Here is a 17,846-nt window from a genome sequence, read left to right as displayed (position 1 = left end):
AAAACAGAGTCTTCCTGGTAAGGTCTCTGAATGAGGCTGAATTAGGGGGTTCAAACCTAGAGGACCCAAGGAATTGAAGGACTACATCCAAATTCCAGCTAGGTGTCTTAGGATACTGCATTTTCGTTGTATTAAAAGACCTAATAAGGTCCTGTAGGTCCTTATCTTCCGATAAGTTGAGGCCCTGTGCCTGAAGACATTCGCCAACATACTACGATAGCCTTTAATCGTCGAAACGACTAAGCCACATTCTTGTCTTAAGAATAAAAAGAAGTCTGCAATTTGATTCACAGAGGTACTGGAAGAGGAAACGTTATTCCTCTTGCACCATCTTCTGAAGACATCCCACTTCGATTGGTACACTCGTAAGGTGGAAGACCTCCTCGCTCTAGCGATTGCCTTAGCAGCTGCTGACGAAAAGCCTTTCGCTCTGACCAGTTTCTGGACAGTCTGAAGCCAGTCAGACTGAGAGCGGGGAGGTTTTTGTGGTACTGTCGAAGTGGGGCTGTCTGAGTAGATCGCTCCTTAGAGGAAGCGATCTTGGAAAATCCACTAGCCATTCCAGCACCTCTGTGAACCAATCTTGTGCTGGCCAAAAGGGAGCTATCAAAGTCATCCTCGCGGAATCTGACTCTGCGAACTGTTTTTTAAAGTCAACCCCAGAATCTTGAAGGGGGGAAACGCGTATACATCGAGTCCTTTCCAATCGAGTAGGAGAGCGTCTATCCCTATTGCTCCTGGATCCGAGATGGGCGAGCAATACAGATCCAGTCTTTTGTTCTTTGAAGTTGCAAACAGGTCTAAGAGAGGCCTGCCCCACAACTTCCAAAGGCTCTGGCAAACATCTTGGTGCAGAGTCCACTCTGTGGGAAGGACCTGATCTTTCCTGCTGAGGAGATCTGCCCTTACATTCCTTTCTCCCTGTACGAATCTGGTGAGAAGTTTATCCCCCTTTACTTCTGTCCACAGAAGAAGATCTCTTGCTGTTTCGTACAGAGAGAAGGAATGCGTCCCCCCACCCCCCCTGTTTCCTGATGTATGCCAGAGCCGTGGTGTTGTCCGAGTTTATTTGCACAACTGCTCCTGTCATCTGACTCGAACTCCTTCAGAGCAAGCCACACGGCTATTAGTTCTTTCCTGTTGATGTGCCAGGAAGACTGGTCCCCCATCCATGGCTTCCTGACACCTCCTTGGTTCCCAGAGTCGCCCCCCAACCTGTTTCCGACGCATCGGAGAACAACACCAGGCTGGGGTTCTGGGATTGAAGCGGCAGTCCCTGCGAGAACTTGTCGGGATCCGCCCACCATGCTAACTCCTTCTTGATTTGAAGAGTAATTGACAGGGAGAACTTCAAATCCTGAGAAGGACGACTTCCAATTTCCGATGAAGAAAGAATTTTGGAGGGGCGGTCTCAGGTGCAACCTTCCTAGGGAAACAAATTGCTCCAGTGAGGAGAGCGTCCCCAGCAGATCATCCACTCCCTCACTGTGCATACTTCTTTCCCTAAGAAGGTTGTTACTTTTTCGAGTCCCCGGGCTATCCTCTCCTGAGACGGAAAAGCCCGAAAACTCAGAGAGTTCATCTGGATCCCCAGATAAACGCACTCTTGAGCGGGAATCAGACTTGACTTTTGCAGATTGACCAGAAGTCCTAAGGAATAAGTCAAATCCAGGGTTTTCTTCAAGTCCTTCAGACAACGATCTCTGGAATTGGCCCTTATAAGCCAATCGTCGAGATAGAGCGAAATCCTCACCCCCCCCTTCTAGGTGAAGCCATTGTGCCACATTCCTCATGATGGCCGTAAAGACTTGGGGGGCCGTGGAGAGGCCAAAACACAGGGCCCTGAATTGGAAGATTCTTCCACCCATCATGAATCTTAGAAACTTCCTCGAGGAAGGATGGATTGGTACGTGGAAGTAAGCGTCCTGTAAGTCCAAGGACACCATCCAGTCCCCTGGACGGAGTGCTGCTAACACCGAGGCAGTGGTCTCCATCGTGAACTTCTTTTCGACGAAGAAGTTCAGGGCGCTTACATCCAACACCGGTCTCCATCCCCCTGAGGATTTCGGAACTAGGAACAGGCGGTTGTAAAAGCCTGCCGAAAGATGATCTGCCACTAGTTCGATCGCCTCCTTTTCCAGCATCTGCTCTACCGCTAGTCGGAGGGCTTGATTCATGATGGGGTCCCTGTATCTGGCCGTCAACTCCCTCGGGGTATTCGTCAAGGGAGGCCTCGAAGAGAACGGGATTAGATAGCCCTTCCTCCAACAAAATTGACACGGGGTCCAGGCATCTGCGTCTTTCTGGGCCCAGACTTCTGCAAACTGTAAAAGCCTGGCGCCTACAGTTGTCTGAAGGACTTGAGTCTTACTTGGGAGGTTTGATTGACTTCGTAAAAGTCCTCCCTCTTCTATTTGGTTTCCGACCTCTGAACGAAGAGGATCTAGAGGTAGATGCCCTCGAAAGGGTTCCTGAGAGGTCGGCTTAGCTTTCTTTGTCTTAGTCTGGAAGGTAGGGCGCGGCTTCCTTGCAGACTGCGCTAGAAGGTCCTGCGTAGCTTTGGCAGAGAGAGCCTTCGAAATGTCTTGAACCAGGTGTTTAGGAAACAGCTGTGTAGAGAGAGGGGCAAAAAGCAAAGACGATCTCTGAGCATGTGAGACCGACTTTGTTAAAAATGAGCAAAATACTGATCTTTTCTTCAAGACCCCTGCTCCAAACAGTGAAGCTATTTCGCTGGCCCCATCCCTCACCGATTTATCCATACAGGATAAGACACAATTCAAATCCTCCGGAGAAAACGTGTCCGGTCCTTGAGTTTTCTTGGCTAGGACTCCGAGGGACCAATCGAGAAAGTTGAAAACTTCCAAGACTCTAAAAATGCCTTTTAGAATGTGATCTATTTCATTCATTGCCCACGTAGTTTTGGCCGAATTCAAAGCTGATCTTCTAGTGGCGTCTACTAGTGCCGAAAAATCTGCGTCAGCTGAAGACGGAAGGCCCAGTCCCAAGGGTTCTCCTGTCTCATACCAAAATCCTGTCCGTCCTGAAAGCTTCGACGGAGGGAAGGCAAACATTGTTTTCCCCGCTTCTTCTTTAGTACGCATCCATGCACCGAAACTCTTGAGCGCTTTCTTCATAGAAAGAGTCGGTTTCATTCTCACACACGAAGATCCTTTCGTTGCTTTCGCTGTGGAGAACAACGAGTGTGGAGAAGGAGGAGCAGTAGGGCTCAAAGACTCTCCGAACTCCTGAAGGAGAAGCTCTGTGAGCTTCTTGTACGAAGAAACTGATGCCGATGTATTAGTTTCTTCCTCAGAGGCTTCCTGGTCTTCTTGAGGAGGAGAACGGGGATGAGGATCCTTATGAGAATCCTTAGATGATTTCTAGCTGGGGTACAGTGCGATGAAGGAGACAAACGTCTTGAATGAGGAGAAGATTCCAAAGTAGAGAGGCGTACAGGAGAACGACGAGTTGTAAAGAAGGACGCTTATCCGAAAATTCTTGTCTAAACTCGCATTCCTTCCTAAATGCAGACAAACTCTTAACAGCAAACGAGGAAGGACTCCTTTCTCTAGAAAGACCACGTCTATCCCTAGGGAAACTACGAGAGGGAGAGCGCCTGCTAAGATCCTGGCGCCGATCGTGGAGAGCGGCTACTAGGCGCCGAGCGCCTATCTGTCACAGGGCGCTTAGTGGAATCCTGGCGCCTACCAAGCGGCGAAACGTTGCTAAAAATAGGGCGCCTTTCAGGAGCAGGGCGCTTGAGAGGCTCTTGATGCCTACGAAGCGGAGAGCGGCTGCTACGCTCCGAGCGCTTAAACGGAACAGGGCGTTCGGCGAGATCTTGGTCCTTACCAAGGGGAGAACGTCTGTAAGGCTCCGAGCGCCTAACAGAATCAGGGCGCTTGAGGCGTTCTTGACTTCTAGCAAGAGGAGACCGATCAGGAGTAGGGAGTCTCGAGAACGAAAGAGCGCCTACTAGGAGAACGAAGCAAACGAGGATCAAGGTGTCTTTCTCCAGGAGAACAGCTACTAAAAGAATGACGCTTACCAGGAGCAGGCTCCTACTAGACTCTTGATGTCTTACAGGGGAGGAGCGAACTCCATGCGATGAGCGCCTACCAGTCACGTTATCCGACGCCCCGACTACAGTAGTCGGAAGGAGAAGTGCGCCTACTTTCAGAAGGGCATTCCCTAGGTTCTCTGAGAAGACGAGGAGAAGAAAGATGAGACGGAGACGACGAACTAAGTCTTCTATGACCTGAGCGACTCTCTCTTCTTGCACGAACTCTAGAAGAAGGAGAAACAGAAGGGGCTGAGCGTCTACCCGAGGCAGGAATCCGATTTGGGGAAATATCTTCATAGTCCAAGGAGCGCCTATCCGTCGAATGGCGTCTCGACACCTCCGAGCGGGAGTGGTGTTCCTCTCGTGAAATGTTACGATGTGTAGAAGAATCCTCAAAAGAAGGAGAACGCCGATTACAAGGAGAGCGCTCTTCCGACGAAACGCGCCTCGATCTCTTGATCGGGAGAGACAAATCCTTCCTTCTACGCGATCTCGATGCCAAGGAGTCCGCCAAGGCTGTGATCTGAGCTTGTAGGCCCGCTAGCACTCGAGAAGGAGAGTCCCCAGGATCTTCTTCCGAAGCAAGCTCAGCGCGAGGCGCGGGAGAAGGAGGGCGATCACCGGATCTCCTAGGCTTCTTTGCTTGCAAGGAAGCTACATCAGAAAAGTCTTCTGGGCTGGACGCTAACGTACTGAAGGGAGCCTCCGCAGCCCTCTTCAACGGGCGTGACGCCTCCTTAGAGCTCCAACCACGCTTCGGCGAAGGAGAAGAGGATGACGAAAAACACTGGCGAAGAATATTCTTCTTCTTACGATCCAAGGCAGCCTGGGAGCGAACTTCAGGATCTGCCGAGGGACGCCTGACCGGTGGGGGCTCTCCCTAGCCCTCCTGCGGCTTTCGACTTTCCTCCTCCACTGGAACTGGGAGTCTGGAAGAGGTCTAGGCCTGGAGGCACTAAGGAGCCGGTCAGACGCACCCTCCACATCACTGGGTACACTGCACTTATCATCACTGACACTCTTACCTTGATCAGTACGAAGATTCTTGTCTTCCTTAGAACACAAGGAAGCTTTTGAGGCCGCCACCTCCGAAGACGATCTACGGCTTCGGTGCGGGGAGCAGGAGCTGAGACCTGGGAGGAAGGTTCTAAAACTACATTAATGTTAGTTTCATTCTCACTCATTCTCGACCTGCTCGAACTCCTTGAAGAAGCTTTACGTACCCTATCCCTTTCAAGTTTCCTAATATAAGAAGAAAGAGCCTTATATTCATCTTCGTTCAAAACCTCACACTCTTGACACGGGTTACTAAACGAACATTCATTCCCCCTACATTTAACACAGAAAGTGTGAGGGTCAACCGCAGCTTTCGGTAACCTCACCTTACATCCATCGGTCAAACATACTCTAAACAAAACCGGAGTTTTGGAAACAGAATCAAAATCAGACATTCTACAGGAAAATCCAGCGCAAAGTCAATAACGGTCCACAATCAGCGTATGCCAAGCCAACATAGAGCGAATACGTCACCAAAATGTCCAAATCAATCTCCAGGCAAGCGAGAAATGAAGAATATATCGGAATGAACCGACAACAGTTGTTATCGCTTCAGCGACAGAAAAAAATCTGGCTGGAGAGATAGATTGGTTCATACGCCCGCCACCCAGCGGCGGGTAAGGTAGACCACCTGACCTACCTGTCGCGTGTGCCGCGAGATTTGAAATTCTGTCGGAACGTCGGAGACTATAGCTAAGTATATATCTGGCAGGGAAGTTCATGTACAAAACTTTATTGTATACTAACAATATCATATTAATGTGCACTAAATGAACTCGAAGGAAACTAAAAAATCATACACAGTAAATACCAGAGAACACTTAATACAAAAACCATTTTTCATAACCAAAACTTACTCTTCATTAAGTAAATTTTCTTGCTGCCATCAAGCTCGTTCCTTGAAAGTTAATAGTTATCAAGCATGAAATAAATTTCAGTCTAGTATTTTATACTCTACATAAATCTTGATACAATAGTCCACCTTTCTGCAGCAGATACAGAAAATGGAAACCCATGATAATTGAAAACATTATGCAACCACATGTGTAACATGATGTCTTGTACACAGCATATGCTACAGCATAACTGATAAATAATAAAGTTTTACATTATCATAAGTGTTACACAGAATGGTTTCTCTCTCTCTCTAAAGGGGGTCGAAGTAAATCGCCAGAATATTGAATTCAGAGATATCTGACCTGCAGAAAGGGGGGAGGACTACTATACCAAGACGTTAAAAGCTAAAGAAAAAAACCAACAACATGACTGGTATGGTGATAGAGGTACATAAGCACCATACCTGTCTTACCCTCCAGAAGGTTGCGGATCTCCTCAGAAGGTGTAATCGACAATGATTCTAAGTTGGCATCTTTCATTTCTGAGACGAGTTTCTCCACTTCCTTTTTCTTTTCAGCTATGAGTCTCTCAGAATCTGTCATCTGAAAAATATTTTTGAGGGTAAAGTATACCTTTTGGCAGGCCTTTTTTTAAATGACATTAACAAACACTGAAAAATATTGTTTGGACTTTGGTTATCATAAAATATATTAACAAGACCACAGTCCTATGTCAAGATTTTAACAGGGCGTAACCTTAACAAATGAAAAGTAAACATGTAGTAAAATGAATGCTACAAAAATTCTTTGTAAACAATGATGCTTCTTATTATTATAGGAAATGCTTTTTTTACACTGCTCTCATGCATGCTACTGTAATAAACTAATTGGTTCCAATATAAAGCTTACAAAACAAATTCATTGCCACATGGGAATAATAACTTACCTCAATTTTACATTATTTTCTAGACATAACCCTGAACAAATGCTTTTAAACCATACTCCCATCACTCAAGCAACAAGATCTCAATAGAATAATAATCATAGAAGTGTACGGCTGTCCTCGAATAACTGTTTATGTACTAAAAATGAAAATTTTTGATAAAATTAATTATTTGGATACTTACCTACAGTCAAAGTTAGCATGTATCTTCCCACCTATTGGCATAAAGACATAAGCTAACTTTAACAGTAGTTAAGAGTTTTTCCAAATAATTTTCAGTAAAGAGCAAATGAACGTTCTGACTGAGAACCGCCCCCAAAACAACATCAATAAGTTACCTCCTGCATTAGCTGCTGTGAAGCAAGTTGAGCATGTTCAGCCTGTGCAGTAGCCTCTGTTATTGCTGCCTGTAGTTTATCAATCTCACGTTTCATTGCTTCTTCCTGAGCCCGAGCCTCTTCCTGACCCTTTTGTTTTTCGTCATTCATTGACTTTTCTAGATCTCTGAAAAGAAAAAAGTATATATGATTTCCAGAAATCATGTATTGAATTACCATATTTCCTAGATCTCTGAAAAATTTATAAGACTATTGTCTTTTTTAGGTTTTTGAAGAGAAAACTCCAAGAACTAATGTATTGTATATGATTATCGCCTTTTCTAGATCTATAAAGAGAGAAAACGATAAATATTTCTGAATTAATATATATAATGACCGGTCAACAACTGATTAAGCAGTATTGTATTAGAACACGAAACTCCAATAAAATTTGTCTTCTTACCACAAATTTTGTTTTTTTATGCTTATTCACATCATTACCAATACTTACTTTTCTGTAACCTTTTTCCATTCAAATTCCTATCAACATTTGAAAATCTGACGGATTTGAAAATCTGACGGCAGAAATATTAGTTAAATAAAACTAAAATAATGAAGTTCCACCAGAAAACTCTTTCTCTTGTAAGCACAGTTAAAAATTCTGCCTAAACAACACAGAGGCGTACAGTGTTCTTTTCCTGCTCAGGATTTTGGCATTCTTGACCCTAAATTGGAATACAGAATTTATGCAAAAGGCCAAGTGCTGGGACCTATTAGGTCCTTCAGCTCTAAAAGAGAAATTGACAGTAAGAGGAGGAAAACCTTGCCACTGCACCATGAAACAACTGTTAGAAAGGGTGGAAAGTCAGATGTAAAAGAGAGAATATGAACGAAGGTACAGTTAAAGTAGTTGAACATTTAAAAACTGGTATTCTGTGGTCCGGCTCGATTTTGAATAATACATTAGTTCACTGAGCAGCCACAAGGGCGGTGCCACATATTGTTTACTCTTCCCAACAGCAAAAAATATGTCATATCTCGTGTTTTTATGAAAACAACTGTCAGTAATGAAAAAGTGTGAAGTCAAATATGTTTTTGATATTTAATTTAAATGCATAAATATTTTTTTTTAAAGGTTCCCCTTGAGAAGGATCCAACAAGTCAAAACTTATAATCAAAACAATGAGACATTTGGAAATGCACAAATTCCTTAACCCTTAAGAGTGCTTGAAAAACCTCATTTCTTTTACATACAGGCTTCCGAGATGGTAAAGGTTACTCAGTTGAGGATGAACTGCCATTCAACAGTTTTCTACATAATCATCTAGCAATCCTTTCACTCCAGTACCTTTTTTTATCTATACACTACTTCTTAGGTCTTCCTTACAGTTCTTGGATATCACTTTACTCTTCAATTTCAGTACCTCTTTCACTCTATCTATACAGTACTTCTACATTTTCATCTTCTCCCTCCTCCCACTAAACAATAAACTATTATCCTCCATTGCCAACCTGTTTAAAAAAAACACTGCTCCATCTTTCCAGAGCAATCCCCTTTTACCACAATTTTTTTTACTTACATATCTTCACATTTCTTGCCCATTCAATCATAATCACCGCACACACTAAGCAAAAAGTAAGAAAGAAAAACAGAATCAACAGCTCCACAACAAAGCCTTATGAATAAGGATAACTTTACCTTTAGGGCCTTACAAACTAGCTAACCATTATCTCTTGGGTTGGCTAACACTTCCCCATTATACATAATATGGAAAGAATAGCTGAAGTACTATATCGACATGTGGAGGATCTCAATTGGGTTCACTGAAGATGAAGCTGAATTAATTCTTGCAAGGCTGGTTTTCAAAATACATTCATAATTTCTCTTGGCACATCTGCAAATTATGTAAGTTTCCTGGCAAAATCAGGGAACATGAATAGCAGCAATCATGTTTCACTAATGAACTTTGTTTATAAAGATTGGAATGCCTACATGAATCACAAAACAAGCTTTATTGAACTTGGATAGTTTCCCTCAGGATGGAATAAGATAAAATCTTTGATAAAGGGATCGACTGAATTGTAAAAGCACATCCATTCAATAATGAGACTGGGATAAATAGGACAGGTATGAAATGAAGCATATTAAATGTACTGAAGGAATACAAAACTGTAACAGAGTCTTACTGTGCTGACCTGACGGTCTCAGTGTGGGCGGCAAGCTGATTTTCACAATGAGCCAACTGTGCCTGTAAAGCACTTATTTCTGACTTGACCTTTTCTTCTGCCAGATGTGCATTTTCAGCCTCCTGCTCAAGCTGTTGCAAATGTCCAACCTAAAAACAAGCAGAACATGAAGAAAAATCTTTATGCAACAGTATACTTAACAGTTTTTGCTTTTCAAATTTCAGAATAAATTCACTAATAAACTAATAACTTTAAAATCGATTTTGTCCTATGGAAAGTCATACTCGAACAACAAGTGAGAGGGATAGATTAATTTCATTATTACTCACTTCTTCTTCAATCTGTTGTGCTAACTTCTCCTGCTTTTCAATTTCAGATGTCACATAGGCAAGCCGAGATTCATCTTCCCTAGAACGGCCCTCTAGATAGACAATTTCAGCCTCGTACTGAAGAGAAAACACAGACTTACAGTTAAAAAGAACATATTTCTTGTAATGAATACTAATTTGTATCTGCTACAGTAAAGGGTCTTGTATTAAGAAAAATCTAGAATGAAAGGGTTCCAGACACTGGTGTTCTACAGATACCTTAGCTAAAACAGGCCTCTGCTAGTCTAAGCAGTGTACATAATAAGATTTAAGATTACAGGTAAATAGACTGGGAATAATTATTACATGCATGAAATACTAGTGCATACAACACAATAATGCATAAGCTAGCTTTAAAAATTTTAATACTGTAATGCTCTATAACAAAGCAAAATTTTTTACATAATCATATAGATCTGTAGGGAATTTGACAGCTGAATTGTCAATCAGCTCCTGATTAAGAGCATCAATCAAATGAATTTAGTAAGGCAGTTATGAGTAGCTCAAAGTAAATAAGTTTATGTATAAGAAACAAACCCCTAGCCTTCCTTTTTCATCAATAATGCAGTCAGATGAAGCCCAAAATAACTACATTTTCTTTACCCACAAAACTAAAACTTCCCCTTTCATTGAGCTAAATAAGACAGGGAAGAAAGAATAGGATATTTTTATATAACCGCTACAGTGGCTCTGGGGTATTATGTAGCTTATACTACTAGATCTTGGATCTTTGTTAGTTAATGATGATGTTTCTATACTTAACTGGATGGCAGGCCCCTAGAATGACAGTTGAGTGAGTGTGCGCGCATGTTATTACTAATATATATAGTACTTTCACCTGACCACTAACTTCGTTTGTGTCAGCAAATAATTATTGAGTGTAGGAGGGTTCATTTGGATAACTAACTCCTTCATGGATTTGGAATCTGGACATGTCTGCATACTTTATTTGGGAGTATTTACCTTTAAACAAAAAGGAGTAAAATAGAAAATGATGTACTGTATTCAATTAACTCTCAAATACTACCATGCAGAGTTGACTACTGTATTTTTTGATGGCAAATGGATATTTCCTTCTGACAACATAATCTCTATTGCAAAAAATATGGCAAATGGAGATCTCCTTCTGACATCAGAATCTCTATTGCAAAAAATAATTATCACAATGACTAGAAACACTAGGCAACAATGAAAGAATTAATGATTTTGATGCTACGTATAAACGCACTTACCTTAGTCATTTCAACCTGCTGAACATTCAGCTTTTCTCTTTGGAGATTAATGAGTTTGATAAGATCTCTGTATCTTCCATCCATAACCACTTGTTCCACTTTGTTATTGCTAATGGCTGTGTTATTGTTAAGGTTGTGACTACTACAACTGCCATCAACATTTGATGTGCCATACTCCTAGAAAAAGAATGAAGTTGGCATTATTAAGGATCTTACCTATTCAAGAAAAACCAATGGTATCTTGTATAATTTCAATTAAGAATGCATATACTATGTACATACTGGAAATTCATATATGTATATGAAAGACATACTCTGGGTTTTATACTCCCTAGACAAGTGGGTTTCCATAACCAATGAGGAAGTCTTAAGATAAACACTGACATTTTCTTGACTTATGAATTGCACAAGGGCAAAGACTTTATCAATACAGAACAAGTAGTTTAACTGAACCGATAAGCAAAAAACTTAAAACTCACAAGAGTGGCATAAACAATGGATAGAATTGAAATTCTAATAATTTGCAGTTAGTACTGCAAGTAAAAACCTGAAAACTGGATAAACAGGAAATGATGGAGATCCTGACAAAGTTTCCTTGACTGTTCCACTTCCAAACCTTGAGAACAACTCGTGTGAAATTTGGGCATTCATAGGAGATTTGTATGACTTTGTTGACTGCACTCTACATAAAGAAATTGGGTTCCGTGAGCTACTCATCATCGAGTACTAGCATCAATAACTATGCATGTAAATGTGTAAGGGTGAAAGGTTACAAACTACCATGAAATCCAAAAGGCAAGGTAAGTGCACATGGATTTTAAGAAACTGATATTGACCTTATAACAACACACCAAACTTTTAAACCTGATAAAAATGGTAAGATTTTATAAATTTATCAAGAACTTCAAAACTCAACCTAGTAGTACAATACTGGTTTATTTGTATGGTTTTAAAATTTAATTCACAACAGACAGAAAACATCTGGAGAAAGATATAAAAAGTTATTTATAAAGTATCTGCAACACTGAATAGTGCTGACAAATGAAAAAGCATAACAATGGAATAAGGATACTTACCTTTATTGGGCTACGGCGAGAATGTGGGGATTTTCCCACATGATTTGTAAGTACGGAGTCAACAGATGAGTTTGGCCGCTCATTCATTCTTGAGACACCTACATCATTATTTATCACAATATCTTCAGTTAAACTACAGTGATCCATTGCCAACTTGTCTGTGCTGCCCTTACGATGGTTCTTCAACAAGCTATCGGAGCTGCCTTTTTCTATAGAGTTGTTTACTTGATCTACATGAGGTGTATTGTCTATTCTACAATAATCATCATCCATTTTGGTATTGATATCTTCGTGTCTAGTTCTTTCTTCAGCAGATATTTTGGCAGATAATTTTTCAGGACTCGTTCGAATCCGCAGATCATCAGAATTTGAGAGCCGCAAGGCGACGTTTTTTACCGGACTATTTGATCGTGCATGAGAATACGGGCCCCTTGAAGGTGAGGAATGGCGCGTAGGAGATGGCCTACGAGTAGGTGATGGTCGACGTGAGGGTGATTGCTGACGAGTTGGAGAAGGATGACGTATGGGGGATGACTGGGGAGAAGTGGTTCCTTTGCTTGATGTATGTGACATATGCGTTAATGGCTGTGGAGGCAACTGCTTTGTTGGAGACATTTGTGGAACAGTGGGAGACAAAGGAGCATTTGCAACTTTCCTTGGAGAACCTGAACCCTGCATTGGTGAAGATTTTCTGGGAGATACAGGTGGAGGTGGAGGATGACGGTATGGTGGAAGTTCTCTTCCTAGTAATACATGGGGAGGTTTTGGTGGTGGTGGTCCATTATACATAGGATTAACTTGACTAGGAGGACCACGTACGTTAAATTGGGGACCCATAGGATGACCAATATTAGCACTTTGAGATGAATATCCAGAATAAGGTGCTCGTCGACCATCGCTATATACAGGCTCTGTTCTTGCCAAGGACTGACAGTCACTTCGCTGATCTCTTCTTGATGTGGCATAGGCAGACTCATTTGCAGGAGATGTTCTGCTTGGTGAATGATGGACAGCAGCAGGAGGTGAATAGTGTGGTTGGGATGATGTGGAGTGTGACCCGGGCCGAGGGGTGGTCCAATGACTAGTGGTGGCTCGGACATTATCTACTCCTCTAGACACAACTGGAGGAGGTGGAGGAGGATTACCACGAACTAACTCATATGGAGGTGGGGCAGGCGGCCTCCAACCATGCGAAGACTGCTGATCTCGACCCCCTTCTACTGTACGATTAATACTTTCCCAGTGAGATGTGCCATAACCAGTGTCTCCGTGCCGAGGACCTGACTGGGTCACTTGTCCAGGTGGCGATGGTCCTGCTAGTGACGGAGATGGTATGGTATCGTGACGACGAAGTTCTGCATGACCTCCGCTGAAAGTCAAAGACTTCTTAAGATCCTTATGTGTAAAATGTGGAGGCCTCGACCCTTCTGAAATTGTCTGAGTTCCAGAAGGAGCTGTGGGTCTTCCAGGATCTACTCTCTGAGGTCCCCCTGGACGGGGACCAACAGGACCATTTGGTGTCTTAGGGTCAAGTGCTGATCGTTGTAAGATGAACTGTACATCATTAGAATATTCTCCCCACTTCATTAATATCTGGAAATTAGGAATATTTGTTATTTATGTATAAACAACAGTATTTGCCAAAAATTATTTTCATACAATAACTATGGCACAATTACAAAAATTATTACTGAATGACATACTTACTGCCATCGTTGTCATCACTCACAATGTTCAAACATATTTTTTTTCATGTGTTAATTCATTGGGAAAGGCAACGAAATGCTTCATTCCAACCTACATATAAAGAAAATAAATAAAGATATATGCCACGAAGGAAAAACAGAACTACTAGGCAAATTGTCAGTCAAATCTCCTTCGCTACCTTACTTGTACGGATTAGTCAAAACGCACAAAGAAAATAACCCTATGCGGCCTATTATCAGTACTGTTGGTTCAATTTCATATAAACTAAGATCTTGTCCCCGTTACTTGGAACCATCTCCGATTCTCATATATATAATTCTCTAGATTTAGTTGATAAATTAAACAAAATTGCTCTTTGCCCTACTGATAGATTCGTTAGTTTTGATGTACGTTCTCTTTTTACTAAAGTCCCTATAGACTCTATTTTAGAATATATCTTAGTAATGAACTAACTAACTCAGCATGAATTACCTCTACCTATAAGTCACATTATTTCACTCACGAGTTTGTGCATTTATGATTGTAAGTTTATATTCAATGGTGAATTTTATCAACAAATATTTGGCATGGCAATGGGAAATCCTTTATCACCACTACTCTCAAACCTGTACATGGAATTCTTTGAAAAACGCTACTTACCTAATATCATTTATATTCCTGTAAAGTGGTATCGTTATGTTGTTGATATCTTAGCTGTTCTTCCTGTCGGTATTGATGTAAATGATTTACTCTTTAAAATAAATAACCAGGTACCATCGATTAAGTTTACTCTAGAATTAGAAAAAGACAATTGCCTCCCTTTCATAGATGTTTTGATACATAGAGAACCATTTCAATGCAAATTCAGTATTTATAGGAAACCGACCAACAACTTAACTTCTGTTCATCTCTTCTCAGGCCACCATCTTAACATAAAAATATCAATTTTTTCCTCTATGTTTTTACGAGCATTGCGCATTGTCAGTCCACAATATTTGGATCAAGAAATTGAATACATAAGAAAAATAGGGAAAGATTTATGCTATCCTTCAAATATATTAGATATTTGTTATAATAAAGCCCACAAAAGGTTTTATAGTGTAACACGCAGAAAGAAAATTCTATGAACATTCTCAGTTTGCCTTATTTTAACGGATTTGAAACCATTAAATCATTGTTAAAAGCTCTTAATGTCAACCTTGTTTTTTCCTATAATAACACACTAAAAGGAATGTTAATAAAAAATGGCCCCAGAGAAAGCAACAACATAATATATAAAATTCCATGTATGGATTGTCCCTCATTTTATCTCGGACAGTCTAGCAAAGGCCTAGAAGTAAGGCTAAGCCAGCATAAATATTCTGTAAAAACTGGGCAAACATCTAATGCAATATTCATTCATTTAAGTGAAAACAACCACCGAATAAATTGGGTTGGTAGTTCAGTAATTGCAAGGCCAAGAGATGTCTTATCACGAAATCTTTTAGAATCTGCTTTAATACAACTTACTTTTCATTGTAATTTCAATGTTAGTCATGGCCTTTTTCATTTAGACCCTTGTATTTGTAACATGTTTAAGAATGACCCCAAAGATATAATTACTGACTTGAATAAAAATCAGTTGCCTTAGAGTTATCTTTGTTATAATGTATGTCTGACATATATTGTGAATATGGTTTTGTTTACCAAGTTCTGAATAGCTGTCACCTATAATCCTTTAATTGTCTTGTCCTTGTATCCGAGATGATTGTCTTAAACCTTTAATTGCACCCATTGTTTATGCTTGTTTGGGAAGGTTTCTCATCTTCCAGGTGTGTCGGATTCTAGGTACTAATCTCTTTATAATCCATATCTGTCAGTTATACGAATCTTCTTGTATTGTCTTTTGCCCCATTTATGTCAGTTTCTGCTCAGTAAGGGACGTTTAACGTCGAAAGATCTCGCAGATCCTCCTTCGTTTATTTTTCCTTCGTGGCATATATATTTATTTATGGATTTATCACGTTCCTAACTTTCGTGATTCAGTTATACATATAAAGAAAAAAATAAATACAAAGGAAAATATGTACACATAACTTAAGCTCAAAGGTTGAACAGACCTACCTCTTGCACAAACATTGATTACAATTTATGAACAACACAAGTAGGAAGAGAAAGCCATAGCTTGGCAGTAGATGGAAGAGGAGAATGACAATAATAATATGGTCTACTAACAAAAAAGGGAATCTACACATGTGAAAGGTATAGAGGATGAAGATGCTTCAGCACACAATAAATAAATAAGAAGGTGCTGGAGGAAAGACAGAGAAAAATTAGAAATAACAACAGAGACAATCTTTACAATAATTGTAACTACAGGAAAAGTACAAATCAAAGAGGACAAGATAACAGTACACTGTGCAAAAGTTCCCTAAGAGATGTGGTATCCAGAGGCTGGAAAATTGACATGATTAGAAGGGATGATGAACCATCAGTCAGCATAGCATTACATAATAAAAAAAAAAATAAATAAATAAAAACTTACCTTTAATGGATACTCATGTGGGGCAAGAAGACGCTCATTGTTACGCCATCTTTCAATAAGTGTGAAACGACCAGTCTTCCCAGTAGCATGGGCCAGCGCAAAGACAACATCCTGATTATAAAAAATCATTTGGTTAATAGCTAACAGGGTTCGGCCCAATCACCTACTTCACAAACTAGGCTCCTTACTTTTCTTTTCTATCAAATCTTTTCTAGAAATCTAGATAGCACATTTATTGTTCTATTCTTTACCAAAGATACGAAATACATTGTAGAGTGACTAAAAGGTTTGTTATGAGTGAGATTCTATTACAAATCTACCATAGCTGTCTAGAAACAGATTTTTCAGTGCTTGGATCTCATTATGTTGTCTTAAATGAAAGATTATGATATCTCATCCCACGAGCTGTAGTCAGGCAATGGACTTAACATTCCTTAGTTCATCTTTTTTGAATACCTCTGTATCTTGCATCTCCCAATCCCTCAATGTTTTTCTTTAATCCAAGGATGCTTTGATAATGTCACAGAACTAAAGCACAATTTCTTCCCCTTCCTGAACTCCCCCCCCCCACACCCCCTGGGGGGAACCTTTATGTTTTGGTTAAACTTTTCTACAATACAAAAGAAAAAAAATATTCAATTACCCCACTGAAATGAGATTTAGCCAGAACATATAAATTTGAATCTTCAACCAAAGCCCAGACTTGTTTAACAACATTTCCTTCACTCTGGTATAGATCCTTTTTCAGCCAAAAGCACTCACTACAAATCAGTACCTTTTCATTAACTTGCCTGTTTCTTCTCACTCTCTAATTACTTGCCCTATTATTTAAAAAATATGATCAAGCATTTGCTTACAAATCAAACAGAAACATCAAAACTTACCTGACAAGTGGTGGTGTCAGTAACACCACATACAATGCGCTGGATGCCCTCTACCCACACTTTCAGCTCCATCCCGGCCACCATGAATCCATCCTCCTGTAAAATTTGATGAGCTAAAATTATTGAAGAAAAAACTACTCCAGGGGTTTAAAGTTACAAACAAAACCCATATAAATGAGTGAAAACCTGTAACACTGTCAGTGACTCAAGGCAAAGCCTAAATATGAAGTCGTCTGCTTCTATAGAAATTAGAAGGGGTTCTTGGAACAAACATACTTGGTAAACTGGTACTGGGATGAAGCAAAGCATATGTTGACGCAAGTAATTTAGCTCCATTTCAGAAAATAACCTATATTGCAACAAAGCAAGTGCTTCCACAGCAAAAACAGCAAAAGGAGTCATTACAAGTTTGCTTTATGGATGAAATACTACATGTTTTAAACATGACAAATTTTAACCAATTTGTATTTTTCATAACTAACAAACCTGAGGTCTTAACATTAGGATAATAGTAGCGCCAAGCTGGAAATCGGTAGAATTAATAACAAACTTGTGAGATCCAGGGACTAATGGCATCTATACCAAGTCACGGGGTATGTAGTACCCAGAATGCCCTTGGCATCCCGTGACCCAACAGTTACTTTCCTACCGCCTTTAAGATAGAACAAGAT

General features: G+C 40.5%; 1 protein-coding gene across 3 annotated transcripts in view; it reads right to left on the bottom strand.

The window, feature by feature from the left end:
• The window catches only part of LOC135208390 (uncharacterized), a 29,216-nt gene extending 11,887 nt beyond the window's left edge, over positions 1–17,329 (bottom strand). Inside the window, exons 1-8 of one of the 3 annotated variants that reach the window (XM_064240492.1) lie at positions 17,176–17,329; positions 16,292–16,402; positions 12,082–13,674; positions 11,006–11,182; positions 9,735–9,851; positions 9,406–9,554; positions 7,240–7,405; positions 6,423–6,561 (exon numbers count right to left, since the gene is read on the bottom strand). In XM_064240492.1, the coding sequence (XP_064096562.1) occupies positions 6,423–6,561; positions 7,240–7,405; positions 9,406–9,554; positions 9,735–9,851; positions 11,006–11,182; positions 12,082–13,674; positions 16,292–16,402; positions 17,176–17,259 (2,536 nt within the window). In that variant the 5' untranslated portion in view covers positions 17,260–17,329. The remainder of the gene's footprint in view (positions 1–6,422; positions 6,562–7,239; positions 7,406–9,405; positions 9,555–9,734; positions 9,852–11,005; positions 11,183–12,081; positions 13,675–16,291; positions 16,403–17,175) is intronic. The other 2 variants (XM_064240493.1, XM_064240494.1) reach the window with 2 other exon arrangements.
• Positions 17,330–17,846: the final 517 nt, after the last annotated feature.

Source organism: Macrobrachium nipponense, chromosome 35, assembly GCF_015104395.2.
Source record: "Macrobrachium nipponense isolate FS-2020 chromosome 35, ASM1510439v2, whole genome shotgun sequence".
Classification (NCBI taxonomy): domain Eukaryota; kingdom Metazoa; phylum Arthropoda; class Malacostraca; order Decapoda; family Palaemonidae; genus Macrobrachium; species Macrobrachium nipponense.
This window is presented reverse-complemented; position numbering and strand designations above follow the sequence as displayed.